At 51.9% G+C, this 14,238-nt stretch overlaps 7 protein-coding genes across 7 annotated transcripts; 3 read left to right on the plus strand and 4 right to left on the minus strand.

The window, feature by feature from the left end:
• Positions 1 to 37: 37 nt before the first annotated feature.
• Positions 38 to 984, minus strand: K489DRAFT_380047 (uncharacterized protein). Its single transcript, XM_033604798.1, has one exon. The coding sequence runs from the start codon at positions 595 to 597 to the stop codon at positions 229 to 231; it is 369 nt and encodes a 122-aa protein (XP_033459716.1). The 5' UTR covers positions 598 to 984; the 3' UTR covers positions 38 to 228.
• Positions 985 to 1,913: 929 nt separating this feature from the next.
• K489DRAFT_409815 (uncharacterized protein) lies at positions 1,914 to 3,138 on the minus strand (the record flags this gene model as incomplete). The annotated part of the gene is made up of 2 exons (XM_033607631.1): positions 1,914 to 2,992; positions 3,045 to 3,138. The coding sequence occupies 2 exons, from the start codon at positions 3,136 to 3,138 to the stop codon at positions 1,914 to 1,916; spliced, it is 1,173 nt and encodes a 390-aa protein (XP_033459717.1).
• Positions 3,139 to 4,836: 1,698 nt separating this feature from the next.
• K489DRAFT_213879 (uncharacterized protein) lies at positions 4,837 to 6,143 on the minus strand. The gene is made up of 2 exons (XM_033599677.1): positions 6,070 to 6,143; positions 4,837 to 6,004 (listed from the first exon to the last, which is right to left on the minus strand). The coding sequence occupies exon 2, from the start codon at positions 5,902 to 5,904 to the stop codon at positions 5,023 to 5,025; it is 882 nt and encodes a 293-aa protein (XP_033459718.1). The 5' UTR covers positions 5,905 to 6,004; positions 6,070 to 6,143; the 3' UTR covers positions 4,837 to 5,022.
• On the plus strand, positions 6,139 to 7,919 carry K489DRAFT_380051 (uncharacterized protein). The gene has a single exon (XM_033604799.1). The coding sequence runs from the start codon at positions 6,318 to 6,320 to the stop codon at positions 7,569 to 7,571; it is 1,254 nt and encodes a 417-aa protein (XP_033459719.1). The 5' UTR covers positions 6,139 to 6,317; the 3' UTR covers positions 7,572 to 7,919.
• On the minus strand, positions 7,802 to 8,773 carry K489DRAFT_388623 (ribosomal protein L1; the record flags this gene model as incomplete). Its single annotated transcript, XM_033606426.1, has 3 exons — positions 7,802 to 8,447; positions 8,511 to 8,658; positions 8,707 to 8,773. The coding sequence occupies 3 exons, from the start codon at positions 8,771 to 8,773 to the stop codon at positions 7,802 to 7,804; spliced, it is 861 nt and encodes a 286-aa protein (XP_033459720.1).
• A 193-nt stretch (positions 8,774 to 8,966) lies between these two features.
• K489DRAFT_380053 (alkaline phosphatase-like protein) lies at positions 8,967 to 12,333 on the plus strand. The gene is made up of 3 exons (XM_033604800.1): positions 8,967 to 9,323; positions 9,380 to 9,686; positions 9,844 to 12,333. Exons 1-3 carry the CDS (start codon positions 9,070 to 9,072, stop codon positions 12,127 to 12,129), a joined length of 2,847 nt encoding a protein of 948 aa, XP_033459721.1. The 5' UTR covers positions 8,967 to 9,069; the 3' UTR covers positions 12,130 to 12,333.
• A 633-nt stretch (positions 12,334 to 12,966) lies between these two features.
• On the plus strand, positions 12,967 to 14,096 carry K489DRAFT_356633 (DUF1649-domain-containing protein; the record flags this gene model as incomplete). Its single annotated transcript, XM_033602541.1, has 2 exons — positions 12,967 to 13,373; positions 13,528 to 14,096. Exons 1-2 carry the CDS (start codon positions 13,295 to 13,297, stop codon positions 14,094 to 14,096), a joined length of 648 nt encoding a protein of 215 aa, XP_033459722.1. The 5' UTR covers positions 12,967 to 13,294.
• Between the last annotated feature and the right edge of the window lie 142 nt (positions 14,097 to 14,238).

The raw sequence follows: 14,238 nt of genomic DNA on the forward strand, positions 1-14,238 counted from the left end.
ATACATTCGCCTCATTACCCAGCTATCACCCAGCATACAACGGTGAAAAACAATAGAAGATCAAGATCTTTCTTCATTAAGGATCAATTACATAATCGTGATTATAGCCGTCTCTCGTTGAGCAAGTGATATGTGCTGGATCTTCCAACGCCACAAGCAAGAAATAACGCCAACCCACCATTATCCACACACGACGTTCATTCGGTAACCGATCTCGCTAGAAACGCTCTATGAGCTCTCGGTGATATAGCAAAGGATGCTTCCAACGGTCACACCGGTGGTGCTGAGCAGAGCTGGACTAGCCTTGGTGAAAGGCGCGCTGCCGGGCACAACGCCGGCGGCATCCTTGTAGGCTCGGCATTCGACTTGGTCGATGTTGACGTTCGAGGCTGTTTTGTCGAGGCTGATTTGGTAGACTCCAGTGGCGTTGATTTGAGTCAACTGGTTGATCTCAATAGGCGACGGCTCGTAGTAAGGTGTGCCGTCTGCGAACTTGAGTTGAAATTCCACACCGACGCCGTAGTAGGTGTCGCGCTTGATCGGAGTGGCAGCGGCCAAAATGGCGAAGGCTGAAGCGAGGACTGCTGAGCTGAACATTGTGATCTGTATAGATATGGATTCGTCGAACTGTTTGGAGGAGGAGGAGGTTATGATGATGGAGTCTGATCCAGGAAATGCAGTCTGATAGAATGTTTGTTTGATGCTTGTCGCTGTTCGATATGATGATAAGTTTTGAAGTGTTCGATTGCCTCTACTTATATATTTTCATCCTGCCAGAGCTACATCAATCACCTTGGAGCAAGAGCCCAAAGTGACTGTCACATCCCTTCCACCATCCATTCAGCCTTGAAGGCAATAGCATAGCATCTGCAGACTTATCTCGGCGACGCCATTGCATCAACGATGCATGCTGACACGAAGCGGATTCAGAATAGCTGTCGATGGTTCATCTCACAAAGCTAGTGGCAGCACGCAGCATACACGATGATGATGTAGCCCTGAGGGCTTCACAGTTAGAATCGTAAGTTATTCCCGAAGACGGTAAAGTCGTGTCCACGGATCGCTAGAAATCGCCTTTATGTAATCGTTGGAGTACGTAAATCAGGGCTAATGCTCGGCTGCAATGAACCCGCATGACAGCAGAGCATACGAACGCCAACTCGGGTCAATATTGACAAGATTATGGACCATTGATCAATGCTACTGTCCATGGTCAGCTGGCCATCGCTAAGCTCCAGCTTGCAGCAATGCTATTTTTGGAGGATCGACAAACGTCATGAGCCCTGGAGGGCGAATGCTAGGGCTTGAAAGAACATTGGAAATCGTAATAACCTTGGAAGCTTCCTGTGATTCTAAGAAAATTGCAAAAAGCAGCAGCCACACAAAGGCATACATATGTGATGTCGTAGGTACAGCGGACAAAATTACCTGGCAGCGCTTTAGCTTGTGATTCTATCCGCCAGCGGGATCGTCACGGGTGAGAGGAAGACTGGGGAGCACAAAGTCAAAACAGAGACGACATTTTCGATGCACGCCCCGCGGAAAGAAGATCGGTTCGAGACAGTTGCATATAAAACCTAGCATACCAAGAAGTGCAATAAGCGGGATATCAATAGTCGAAACAAAAAGCCAATAGCAAACACCTTTCCCCCAACGCCACAGTAATCAAGGCCAGAGATCGAAAAATTGCCCGAGGTTGTAGTCAGTGCACCCGAACGCACACCCGACACGACCAGGACGCGACACCGGCGCGTAGAATATCGAGCAAATCAAGCAACGGCATCAAAACATATTTTAGCCGCCTGAGCCCAACACAAACGAACGCCAGATAAAACACAAAACATTCAAAACAGATGATCACGTACATGCAGTAGATTGTAGGCCGTACATATCGTTAGTCGGTTGCAGTCGAATCAAGCAATCGGGTCCTCGAAAACGACAATCTCGGGCTCGGCTGTGCTCGCAATGTCAGCTGCCGACACAGCAGCGTCAGCGGCAGTCAACGAGGTTGCTTCTGCCCCGAGGGCAGTTGCAGGCTCAGACGTAGGTTCAGACGCGGGTGTGGCGAAGAGTTCGCTGATGGCAAAGCATGACGATGCAGGTTTCTCGGGCAGAGCATCAACGATGACGTGAGAGCTAGAGTCTAAGCCATCTGGAAAGAAGGGCTCAGTCTCGAGGTCAGACAGCGGCGATCGCTCCCCGTCGTCCATCGCATCGAGGGCGAGCTTCTTCTTGCGTACAATGGTCTTTGACTTCTTGGAAGTGACAGTGGAAGCGTCAGTCGACGATGATCCAAGCGCCCCCATGCCGGGAACGTGGTTGTGGATAGCGGACGAGGCAACGGTGGCATCATACCCCTCAGGCGCGACGTTCTCTTTGCCTCTATCAGTCCTCTCACGGACCTTGTCCTCATCATCGGAGCTGAGGTCGAGGTACATGGTATGGTGCTCGACCAGGTTAGCTACAGCTTCATCCGGAGTGTCCTCATGGATCTCGAAGAGCCAGGACTTGGGCATTGACTTCTGAACAGGAGTAGGAGTGACAGTGCCTTGGATAGCTGCATCGAGGCTGAACGGCAGGCTTGAAGTGGAGCGCATCGAGGCTGGTGGGTCAACACGTGAGAAGGGCGCCGAGGTACGTCGGTTCTTGGAGACGCCCATAGTCTTACGTGGTGGCGATCGACCAGCGGGGGCGGTCATGGGCGAACGGACTGACGAGACCAGTGCCTTCTTGGGTGTGGCAAAGCTTCGTGGAGACGCTGCATTCGGCTTCAGGGTGAAGGCGAATGGCTTCGCGGGGATGTCAAACGAGAAGGTCTTGACCTTCTTGGACGGCGAGCTGATCATGCTTGGATCAACGTTCTCGCCATCGGAATCATTGGGCGTGGTGGGCTCGAAGGATCGCTTGCCGGTGGTCGGAGTTGTGAACGTGAAAGCTGACTTCTCAGCCTTGCCTCCAAGCATGCTAGACTTGCTGTCCATAGCTGACAAGCCTGATAGAAGTCAGTACGTTTATGCTTAGCCTTGATGATAATTGCAGCGTACCATTCTGACGGTTCTTCAGGTTTGTCAGGTGTTGTAGACGTGGGTTATCGAGCGGTGCAAAGGGCACTCTCGCCATAGGCGCGTGTGTGGTCATTTTGGCGGTAAAATGGAGCGCGACGCGTTTTTCAACGTGACAGAGGGGCTTTGAGAACGGGTTCCTCGCCGGCAGAGAGTAAAGCGTGATGACACAAGATGATCTCAAGACAAGCGAAACAGCTTGCAGATGTTATGTGAAGGGGTGATGATGATGATGAAGAAAGATCGTTGCTCATGAGCCTTGGAGAGGAAGAGTGGATATATGGGAATTCTCGAGGAGCAGTCGTGCTCATTCGAGCCCTGGAGGTTTCTCAATTGCTCCCACTTCGTTCGGGGCACAGACGGTGGAGAAGGAGGAGGACTAAAGCTGCACGCATGTCGCGTTGGAGCGTGTCTCCGACGTGAATTCAATCTATAAAGGCCAATCGATCCCGGCCGACCTGGGGCGGCCCGCGCGTTTGTACGCCGCCATAGCAACCTCCTAGACCGGAATCGGTCAGGCTTCACGAGAATGTCTTCGGACGTGTCTGTACAAGGGCGCTCATCTCGCGTGCAAATCACCGACTGCTGCGAATAAGAAGGGAATGAGATCCGGCTGTGCGACGTCCGAGGGGATTCCCGGTTGTTTGATCTCTGGGACGTCACAGCCTCGCCACGTCCTGTCCAGTCATGTCGCTGGTCCCTGAAACCATCTGCCGATTCCGCCCTCAGCTCGCAGCAAGGGATTGAGTACTGCTTGGAGGAAAATTATTGTCTGCTTGGAAACGCGCCGGAGGCGCCGGTCGAAATTGTTATATACAAGGAACATACACGCTCAGCTGCTGATGTACAGCTCACGATATTCATGAACCGCTCATACAATCCTACAGATTATCGCATTTGACAGTGTATGCTCAGCTCATTGTGAGAAGCGCCGTGCACATGTTTCAGGAATCAGTCTCTCATATACCTGCGTCATCTACACCACTGGCGCTCGCGGCACCCGTCTCCTTCCTAACGAGATCCTGGCAAATTGCCACTTCTGATGTACACCTTGTAGGGTCTCTCGTTAGGTACTGAGCTTTCGTGTACTCGTTTTGCAGCACTGCTTCTGGTGGATTCTTCGCGAAGCCCCTGCTTGAAAATGCCTCCTGCCGGAACCTTCTCTGCTATTTCATGCAAAGCAAAGTAACGTATTTAAGTGGTCCCATGATCTTCGCATAAGCTGATTCGGAACCGATTACATTTTCCGGACTGCAATTGTCGTCGTCTCACAATGACGGGCTTTAAATCCAGATTCTGAAGCGCGAACCCCGAGGTCTGTGTTAAAAAGGCGTCTGTTTGAACTGGCCACACGTCAACAGCCGAACGACCTTGATGCCGATGAGTAAATTTGGTGAATGGAGTAATGTCAAGGCCTGCACACTCACCGCACTCTTTCGTGAGCACATTGAGTTCATTCGCTCGCTCGCCTGATCGATCGGCAGTGCTGTTGATAAGCCCGGGCAATTTTTGGTGCCGGAGCTCGGCGCATGCAATGATCTTGGGATGAGCAAAGCAATTTCGCAGGTGAAAAAATCGACGATGTGCATTATGCGTCGCCGCTACTCGTTCCGAGTCGCCGACATGATGATGTCTCGAATAGCCGCTCGCGCTGCTCGATCACGAGCCCCGAACGCATGTTCGCAAGATTGCACTGAGTCCAGCTGACATGGCTGTTCGTGTAGATAGATATGTGAAGTCCAGACGTTATCTAATTGCCGCTTCATCAGACAACTTGTTCCGTCCACTGTCTGCCGTGATTGAGACGATGCGAGTGAATCCACAGGCATGACTTCCCATCATTCACTCTTGTTAATGGCAATGCGACTGATGTGTAGCTACTCGCGCAGCTATCGCCGCAGGTCTGCAAAGCGATGAGTCGTACCAGTAAACCTTTAGCTTTTCAAGAATTGAAACACTCTTAGCTAGCTTTCAAGATCTTGACGGCTTCAGCTTCAGCACCGAGATCGCCGTATAGCCTCATGAGAGTCAAAACAACGTCGGGCGTTTTTGATGCTTTGGCTTGTCGTAGCGCAGTGGCAAGGTCTAAGAGGATCGTCTTCTGCAGCTCCATCATTCTGGGCTGCAGAGCAACTAAAAACGGGTGTTCACGCCCAACGCGCCGTATCATCCGCTCGATGACAATGAAGCTCTGGGCATGTGTTTGGAGCTTGCGCAAAGATACCGTTATACTACTAGTTCCGTTGACATGGCTCGGCTCGTCTTCGTCATCGTCGCCTTCTTCGTCGAAATCATTGTCGTCGTCGTCGTCGCCACCGATGTCCTCGACATCGCCTTGTAGGCCCAGAGACTCCTCTAGCTCCGTGACTTGAGCCTCAATATCCAACAGCGATCGTCCCAGAACGATGTCCCTCCTGACTCTTTTTTTATCCTCCAACAACGTATCAACTTCCCCTAAACGACCCTGAACAGCCTTGCGAACTCCTTCGATCTCTCTCTGGAAGCCCAATACCCCGAGGCGGATGCTGTCAACCTTCTCCTCGCCGCCCTTGAGGTCCTCGCCAAGGCTTAGGAATTCCTCGTAATTGCCATTGATCAAATCTACCAGCTCCTTGTTCAGTAGTTGACTACGCGAGCGGAGGTCGCCACGCAGATCCTCAAGAGTCTGATGCCGGTTTCGCAGTGTGGAGAGATATGCCGAGGGGTCGAATTCGGGATCGAGGAAATCACTGCGAGGTAGAGGGGCCGGGTATGGTAGAGTGTCCTCTTCGTCCGAGGATTCGTTGTATGCTGCGGTCGAGATTGAAGTGATAGCTGAACTCTGCTGCTGATAGCGACTCATTGCGACGGAGTAGTTTCATGAGCCAGAGGCTCTTCCGCGTAGAAATACAGTGCAAACGAATTGTGTTCTTCCATTGATGCTCTGTTCCTGTTGCCAATAGCTGTGATATCAAATTGTGAGTCAGCATCAGCCCGCATTGGAGTTCCGCTGACTCGCGCTACGCACGTCATGACGCAGATCCATGTCGCCCGATGGATGGAAAGAGTGATTTGATTACAAAGAGTGAGGCAATGATGAAGAGGCTAGGCAATAGAATTGTTCGATACGACGCGTGAACGATAAAGATGATGTATATGTAGTCGGTCGGTATTTTTCAGACAGCACATATTTGCCTTCTGTCTTTTTCTACACAACCTATAATTTCACCGCCGCCTGCGCTTTTATCTGCGTCACCAGACTGTGAACCATAGAGAATGTCTACCTTGCAAAAGCAACCCGACCTTCCTGAGCCAGCCTATCCCGAAGTCGACTCAATGCTGTCTAGACGATTTGGCAAAGAGGTAGCAAATTATTTCGCTGGCTCGCCACTGAACCGACTCGGGTTTTTGCGAGCCGACAATACTTTCCTCTCCCGCGCTGTGAAGCATCCAAGCACCTCGTTCCTCCTCTGTAATGAGCTTCAGCCGCTCGTAGAACCGAACACGCCGGCTGGACAGGGAAAGCTCCACTTTGTCAAATATGAAGACGTCAAACCTGTCATCGGTGAGGACCCGTGGGCGCACCCCGAAGAGGACCAGATCAAAGCATACAACAGCGAGAAGTACATTCCTCAAATGATCTTCCTAGGTCTCGACGAGAAGGTCACCACTGGAGGTCTGGAGTACGAGGGCAAGAATCTGTACAAGGGAGCGCCTTATTTCGCTGTCGATGTTACGCCACGAGAGAGCGTTGGATCGGCGTGCGAGTCGCTGCTTGCCGCACAGAAAGAGAAGGGCTATGAGATTTCAAAGGGCCGGATGATGGATCTTGACCCGTCACACGCCGCTATCTATGCTGCAGCTCGACAATTGCTGGATTGGAATGCACGTAACCCGTACTGTGCAGGGTGCGGACACAAGACAATGAGTGTGAATGCTGGATTCAAGCGAACATGTCCATCCAAGGATGTCGCCAACAATGCTAGCGAACGACCGCCCTGTGTGACACGAAAAGGCGTTACAAATTTATCATTTCCTCGCACCGATCCAACTGTGATCATGGCTATCTTAAATCACGCAGGCACCCATATCCTACTCGGCCGACAGGGCCGATGGCCACCGCATTGGTACTCAACCCTTGCAGGCTTCGCCGAGCCGGCTGAGTCAATTGAGGAGGCAGTGCGACGAGAGACCTATGAGGAATCTGGGGTCCTGGTCGGGCGAGTCGTCGTACACAGTACCCAGCCTTGGCCTTACCCTGCGAACTTGATGATTGGTGCCATCGGCCAGGCTGTCCCTCAAGGTGAGAAGATCAACCTCGGCAATGATCCGGAATTGGAGGACGCACAGTGGTTTTCCTTGGACCAAGTACGAGAGGCTTTGTCCAATGGTGTCAGCGGACTGGATGAGCCAGCAGGCTCCAAGTACAAGGAGGGTGGACTGAGACTGCCACCGGGTACAGCTATCGCAAATCAACTGATGACAGCGGTCGTCAACGGAGTGTTCACAGGTGCCAACAGCAAGATCTGAATTTGTTGAATTGCGATTGTCTGCAATGAATGGTTTCGAGCGTAGGCGCTGGTGGCGCGTGGAGAAGTGGTGTTGTTGAACAAGAGCCTTGAGGAGTTTTTGGATATCGCCGGGGTTGCGATTCAGTCGAGGATTTTATACATACAGCTGCAGATAGTTCGTTGATGCCAGTAAAGAAAGATAAATAAGTACATCGTAGGAAGAAGGGTATCAGTCGACTGTTCATGCCATCAGTTGACACTCTCGAGCAGCTTTGGGTCTCCGAAATCGCCATTCAGGCTGAAGCCCGGACCATTCGTACTGCTCAAGACAATCTCGTGGATCTCCTTCGGCGTTCGGTCGCTGAGCGCACCCATGTCCTTCTTTATAAGAGCTAATAGAGCCTTGATGTTGTCAGACAATTGATCCGGTGAGTAGCCCAACTGCCCAATCGCTACGCGCACAGCACCTGTACGTTCTCGAAATTCCGTTCCTCCATGCATGTTCCGCAGTGCCGCAGCCACATCTGTTGCCACGGTGCCCATCCGCGCTGACGGCATCATCCCTCGAGGTCCAAGAACTTTTGCGACTCCGGATTTGTTGAGTTTGCTTGTGGTGCCAACGTGACATATTGCCCTTTCGAAGTCAATCTTGCCAGCTTTAATGTCTTCGAAAAGCGCATCATCGCCGACGACACTCGCCCCCGCTCGCAGCGCGGCTGCCGCGACATCGCTGTTGGGCTCGCAAAAGACGGCGACCCGTAGATTTGTTCGCACGGGATGTGGTAATCGGAGACGGTTTCGGAGTACAGCGCCGTTCTTGGCTGTTTTAAGTCGTAGAGCAAGTTCGTATTTCATGGAGGCAGGTTCTCGTCCGACTTCAGCAGCACGGAGGTATCTAGACACATCGTTGTTCAGTTTCCAATGTAGTGCGGCACCTCCCATCAAAAATCTTTCTTACCGCATTGCGTCGACGAGCGAGAATTGTTGCATATCCCTCAGATCTGGCTCATCAAATGTCGTCTTCGCCTTCTTCTTCTTCGCGGCAGACACCTCCTTTCGCCTATATTTGAGAGCATTTAATGATTGGGTTGCATGTCGAACTTGTGCTTGAAATGATGTGACAGGAGAGGAGTTGATGATGGTCGGTCGCGCACGTGTGAGAGCTGAAGGCGATGTGATGCTTAAAAGGCATGATGAACAATACCGCGCCGGGCTCGCCATTATGTTGAAGAAAGTGAGATAGCCTTGTACGTCTACCGTGAGTTATCTCAGGTAATGTTTCGCAACTGCCAAAAGATGATCGCAGTAGATCGCCGCGGAGGTCCGCATTTGGCGCGGCTGCTTCGACTGGGCCTAAGGCACACGAAAGCCAATGCCGGCTTGATCATTCAGGAGCTCGAAGGCAAGGCGTCGACACCGATGAACGACATGTCGTGAATTTAATCGATCTTGCACTCAACATGGTCACGGGAAATTCAGCTCCTTGATTGATCTTTGTTGGTAGCTTAATGACCACGATGGCCCGCAGTCTTTTCAAGATAGCGGCGCTCACGCTCGCGAATCTACTTCTCCCCTTTGCAATCCTCACATTCGCTTCAGGTTTCTTTCCATATAAGCCGGTTCTGTCGGGCCTTGCTTCCTTTCAACATGACGATGTGACGCAGAACACTCAACCAGAAGCCGTTTTTGACCGGATCATCTTTATGGTGGTTGATGCGCTGCGAAGTGATTTCGTCTACGGCTACGATTCCGGCTTCCATTACACCCAGAGGTTAGACACGTCACTCGCTTCATTTTCGAGCAAACATAGCTGATTCTCCGATGCAGTTTGATACGCGATGGAGCTGCAATTCCATTCACGGCGCATGCATCTCCCCCGACAGTCACAATGCCGCGCGTCAAAGCTTTGACGACGGGTTCTGTGCCATCTTTCCTCGATTTGATACTCAACTTCGCGGAGAGTGATACGAGCTCGTCTCTCGCCGCACAAGACACTTGGCTCGCGCAAATCAAGGCCCGTGGAGGAAACATAGTCTTTTATGGTGATGACACATGGCTGAAGTTGTTCCCGAACAGCGCCGGCGGTGACGAATTCTTTGCTCGGGTGGATGGGACGAGCAGCTTCTTTGTTTCGGTCAGTAAAACTGATCCTGGTTCGTTTCGTTGTTTATTTACACATGCCTCGCCTCCCTTTCCCACCAGCGCGGTCCTTGCCCTTCTCAAAGATCATATAATCATGAACAATGCAATATATTCTCATTTACTGAATTTCGTTTCGCGGTTGCATACAGGACTTCACCGAAGTAGACAATAACGTGACGCGACATGTCCCAGACGAGCTCGGACGTGATGATTGGAACTCCATGATCATGCACTATCTGGGCCTTGATCACATCGGACATAAGACTGGTCCGCAAGGACCTAACATGATTCCAAAACAACACGAGATGGACGGTATCGTACGTACCATCTTTGAAGCTATGGAGAAGTACGATCATCATGGCAAGACCCTTCTCGTACTTGCAGGCGACCACGGCATGAATGCAGGCGGCAATCACGGTGGCAGTGGTCCAGGCGAGACCGAACCAGCCTTGCTTTTTGCAAGCCCGCAACTGCGTAAAATTCATCGCGACAGCGAACAAGAAAGCCCAACAGCACCAAAGCCCGGCACTGAGTTCCATTACTACACAAAGGTGCAGCAAAGTGACTTGATCCCAACCCTAGCAGGTTTGATGGGCTTTCCGGTGTCACGCAACAGTCTCGGTGTCTTCATCCCCGAGTTTACGGCATTGTGGTCCGAAAAGGACTCTACGCAATTGCTGCGCCAGAACGCCGATCAGATCCTGCAGATAATAGAAGCTTCACACGGTGCGAGCGCCTTCCAGGACATTGTCACGACATATCGATCCAGATTAGCATCGCTCGGCGGTCACAACAAACCCTGCAAAGACGTCGATGAGGGAATACAGCGCTTGGCGTGCCTTTGGGCCTCTGCTTTGTCTGTCAGAAATGCTCGGAATTCTCTTGAAACAGAGCAAGCTGCACTTTACAGCTTCCTAAACGAAGCACAAGAGACTCTGAGCGGCACGGCTAGCTCCTATAACATTCCACGCATGATTGCAGGCATTGTCCTCAGCGGTGTCATTCTGTCTCTGGCACTGTTCTCCTTCCCCTCATTACGGCCGATCACCGTGCCTGGACTCTTTCTCACCACCATTGGCACTCTTTACGGCATCATGATGTTTGCCAGTAGTTATGTGGAGGAGGAACAGCATTTCTGGTACTGGTTTACGCCTGCTTGGATTGTAGTCCTCGCGGCTGGGGGCAGCGGTCTAGTGAATGCAACGCCTGAACGTCGCGTTGGTATCGCGGCTGCGACATTTGTACTTCTTTCCGTGCATCGCTTCGCAGTGCGCTGGAATCAGACCGGTCAGAAGCATGCCGGCGCACCGGACATTGTTCACACATTCTTCCCACGTGCAGTCGTGTTGCTCTGGATCTTGATCCTGTCGGCATATGCTCACGTCGGTTTACAGCTGGTGCGACGATCGACGGCAGGTCTAATGCCCAGCGAGCTCGGTGCTGCGTTGGTTGCGTTGGCGGTCGCTGCGGCAGTGGTATTCAAGCTGAATTTCACGCAGGCAGACGCTCCGGAGTTGGTCCAAGGCCTGGCAGAACGGATCCGTGCTTGGACACAGGCTTACGATCTGATACTTCAAGCTCGTGTGGCGTTTGGTCTATTGGGCGTTTTGACGGTGGTGGTTGTCGTGCTGTCTATTGCATCAGCAAATGTCAGCCGTCGCGCAACAGGACAATCCATTCCGCAAGTGAACAGACTGCCGAGTCTTGCCGAGCGTCTGCATTATTTGCTCACGCTCTTCCTCATGACGCAGTCGAGAGCTGCCAACATCCCCCTTTTCCTCGGACTCGAGTTGCAGATGCAGGCGATGAGATATCTTCTGCTCCGATCACAGAACAAGGACTTCCGCGATCACCACACGCGTATTGCTGTCACCACACTGCTTCTGTCGCATGTCTACTTTTTTTGCATGGGTGGCTCGAACTCGATTTCAAGCATCGATCTGAGCAATGCATACAATGGTGTCGCCGACTACAACATCGGTGCTGTGGGCGTACTGCTCTTTGCGAGCAATTGGACAGCTCCCATCTGGTGGTGCAGTGCCACAGTTCTGCTTCTCATTGATGGGAAAAGACTACAGTCCGCTCCGCAAAAACTGTCGAAGGTTGCTGCTGACCCTCGGAGCTGGATCCACGATGAGCGGAAGAAGCTACATGAGGACGCAGTACGAGCAGCGAAGCACGAAGGCGCACCACCAGCGGCTACTGCGTCGAGTGATGGCAGTGTGTGGATATCCTACCTCTCCTGTGGCACAGCATTCACTGCGGTAAGTTTAGTCGCTGTGATGGCGGCATGCACTGCGCTTCGCGCACACCTTTTCATCTGGACAGTCTTCAGTCCTAAATATCTGTACTCCATGGCGTGGAGTATAGGATGGCATATGATCATCAACATCGGCCTGGGAAGTTTATTGATACAGGCGGCCCAAATTGTCTGATCAAGCAGACATGAGAGAGATGATCGAGTATGGATGAGCACAGGAATATTGACCTGCAAGGTCCAGTATTTGATTGGATCACTACCATGTGAACCGGGACTTCTATTGTTGGCAGTCGGGAGAAGTATTTGAGCGATTACTATAGATCTAAAAGGTAGTGAGTGACCCGCGTTGTTCAGATTGAGAAAAGTCTTGCTTTCCTATCCATCGTCATATATATTCGTATACAATGTTTGTCGGATTACACATGCAAATACGCGTAAGGCTTCATGGCTCGCCGCACGCTTGCTGTGGAAATGTCAAGATGTTTCATTGTGCTGATATATCGTAGACCATTTGGACATTTCTCTCCCAGGAGTCTCGCTTCGCCGCGGCTTTGTTCCAGAGCGCGACGGCGAAACGGAACGGTACAATTCGCGCCCAGCAAACGAGGCGCGGACTTTCGATCTTACGAGTCATAGACTTCTATCGTCCAAGCGATGAATGTTCCCTCAAGGCACTGCTGATGAGCCAGAGGTGTGGACGAGTTATTCAACATCATCGCTATTGCAAATAGTCAAATGATTCGCACGCTGTAATGCTTCTACCACAATTGTTATGCCGCTGAATTTTCTCGCGATGATGCTGTCGCCAATGCTGTCATTAGATTGGCAAGAGTACAAGGTATGGATGTAGGAATATTCCAAGGTTGTACATTAATTATGAACGGATTGGGAATACAATCATCACATTTATTAAGCGACTCTGTTTGTGCACAAAACTTTGGCCCAGTTCAGCCCTGCGCCCAATTCCAAGGTTTCATCCCACAATTCCTCCAATTGCAATACGTCGCCAGCCCAGGACTTGCTGACTGTTGCCCCACTTGCGCCCGCGGAATTGCAACCGGCGGATTAAGGAACAGTCACTTGACGTTTCGTCTCTCGTCACCCGCGCCTAGGATCCTCTGACCATCTGGCACATGTCGCGTCGTCATTTTCGAAATCTGGATGAACAGGAACTTGTCTTTGGAGCATGTGTTAGGAGTTCTTCACGCGCTGCCGTTTGCAGCGTTGCGTTTTCCAATTTATCCCACTCTCGAGGCTTTCTTGGTTTGATCTGAGAAAATTTCACTATCGCCGAAAACGTCTCCGCAAGAGAGTCTCTCTCCCACAAATAGGGACCAAGCATGGACTCGAGGACAGCGCCGCCGGAGTATCACCTCGAGCTTTCGGCAGATCGCTCATACGTGAAAGATGTAGTCAAAGGTTAGCACATCGTCTTTGCGCAACCCGAAAAAGAGCCTCCACCCTGTCGCGAAGGACGAGCCTCCTGCAAGGCACTCTCCTCTCTTCTCTTTGAGACCGATCCAAAACTTTACGCCTGTCGTCTCGCGCTCCTCCACTCATCATGGAAGAACAGGCATCCTCCACACCATCTTCTTCCACCGATACTTCACCCCGCTCTACCCCGCGACCCACGATGTCCTCGACATGACCCTTCCATACGTCACCGAAGACGACGTCGAAGCGCTCGTCGAGCAGCGCGCCAACGCCGTCCTTCGCCAGCTCGAAGAAGGCGGAAGCGGAAGCTCCGCCTCGACAAGTGGCACGACCTCCCCGATTAGCACCTACAGCCAACAACCGATTTCCAGCCTGAGCCGCGGCGGCACCGCCAACAACCGGGTTGAGATCCGCGTACAATTCCTCGAGAGGAAACGGAAAAGGGGCTGGTTCGGTGGCGATGAGAAATCCATGTGGGAGTGTTGGGTGCTGGATCTCCAGGTCATGACGGCGCGGAGCGAGCCAGAGGCGCAGCGGAATCGGAGAGTCATGGAGAGAAGTTTGGCCAAGGCCGCCCTGGCGGTGGTGACGTTGGCCAACTTAGAGCGAGGTCATATCCCGCCCATCACGACTAATGATGCGCCCTTTCCATTCCAGATCGACGTAGGCCCTGGCGGTGGGAGATCGGGAGGCGGTCGTGGATACTGAGCCAATCGGCAGATGGCGTTCGAGGAGAGGGACAAATTCATCGAGCACGAAATCGGTGCGACAGTTTTTGACACACGATGAAGTAGATATTTCGGAGGTTGGTAATCCTGGCATATTGTGAGAATAGCAGAGAAGACCATCA

This window comes from Dissoconium aciculare, assembly GCF_010015565.1.
Source record: "Dissoconium aciculare CBS 342.82 unplaced genomic scaffold K489scaffold_6, whole genome shotgun sequence".
Taxonomy (NCBI): domain Eukaryota; kingdom Fungi; phylum Ascomycota; class Dothideomycetes; order Mycosphaerellales; family Dissoconiaceae; genus Dissoconium; species Dissoconium aciculare.

Excerpts from the sequence above, each read along its gene's own strand:
- K489DRAFT_380047 (XM_033604798.1), bottom strand. The coding sequence starts at position 597 with ATGTTCAGCTCAGCAGTCCTCGCTTCAGCCTTCGCCATTTTGGCCGCT.
- K489DRAFT_380053 (XM_033604800.1), top strand. The coding sequence starts at position 9,070 with ATGGCCCGCAGTCTTTTCAAGATAGCGGCGCTCACGCTCGCGAATCTA. Across the intron at positions 9,324-9,379 it reads GGCTTCCATTACACCCAGAG|TTTGATACGCGATGGAGCTG; the intron begins GTTAGACACGTC and ends TCTCCGATGCAG. Across the intron at positions 9,687-9,843 it reads CGAGCAGCTTCTTTGTTTCG|GACTTCACCGAAGTAGACAA; the intron begins GTCAGTAAAACT and ends GGTTGCATACAG.
- K489DRAFT_380051 (XM_033604799.1), top strand. The coding sequence starts at position 6,318 with ATGTCTACCTTGCAAAAGCAACCCGACCTTCCTGAGCCAGCCTATCCC.
- K489DRAFT_213879 (XM_033599677.1), bottom strand. The coding sequence starts at position 5,904 with ATGAGTCGCTATCAGCAGCAGAGTTCAGCTATCACTTCAATCTCGACC.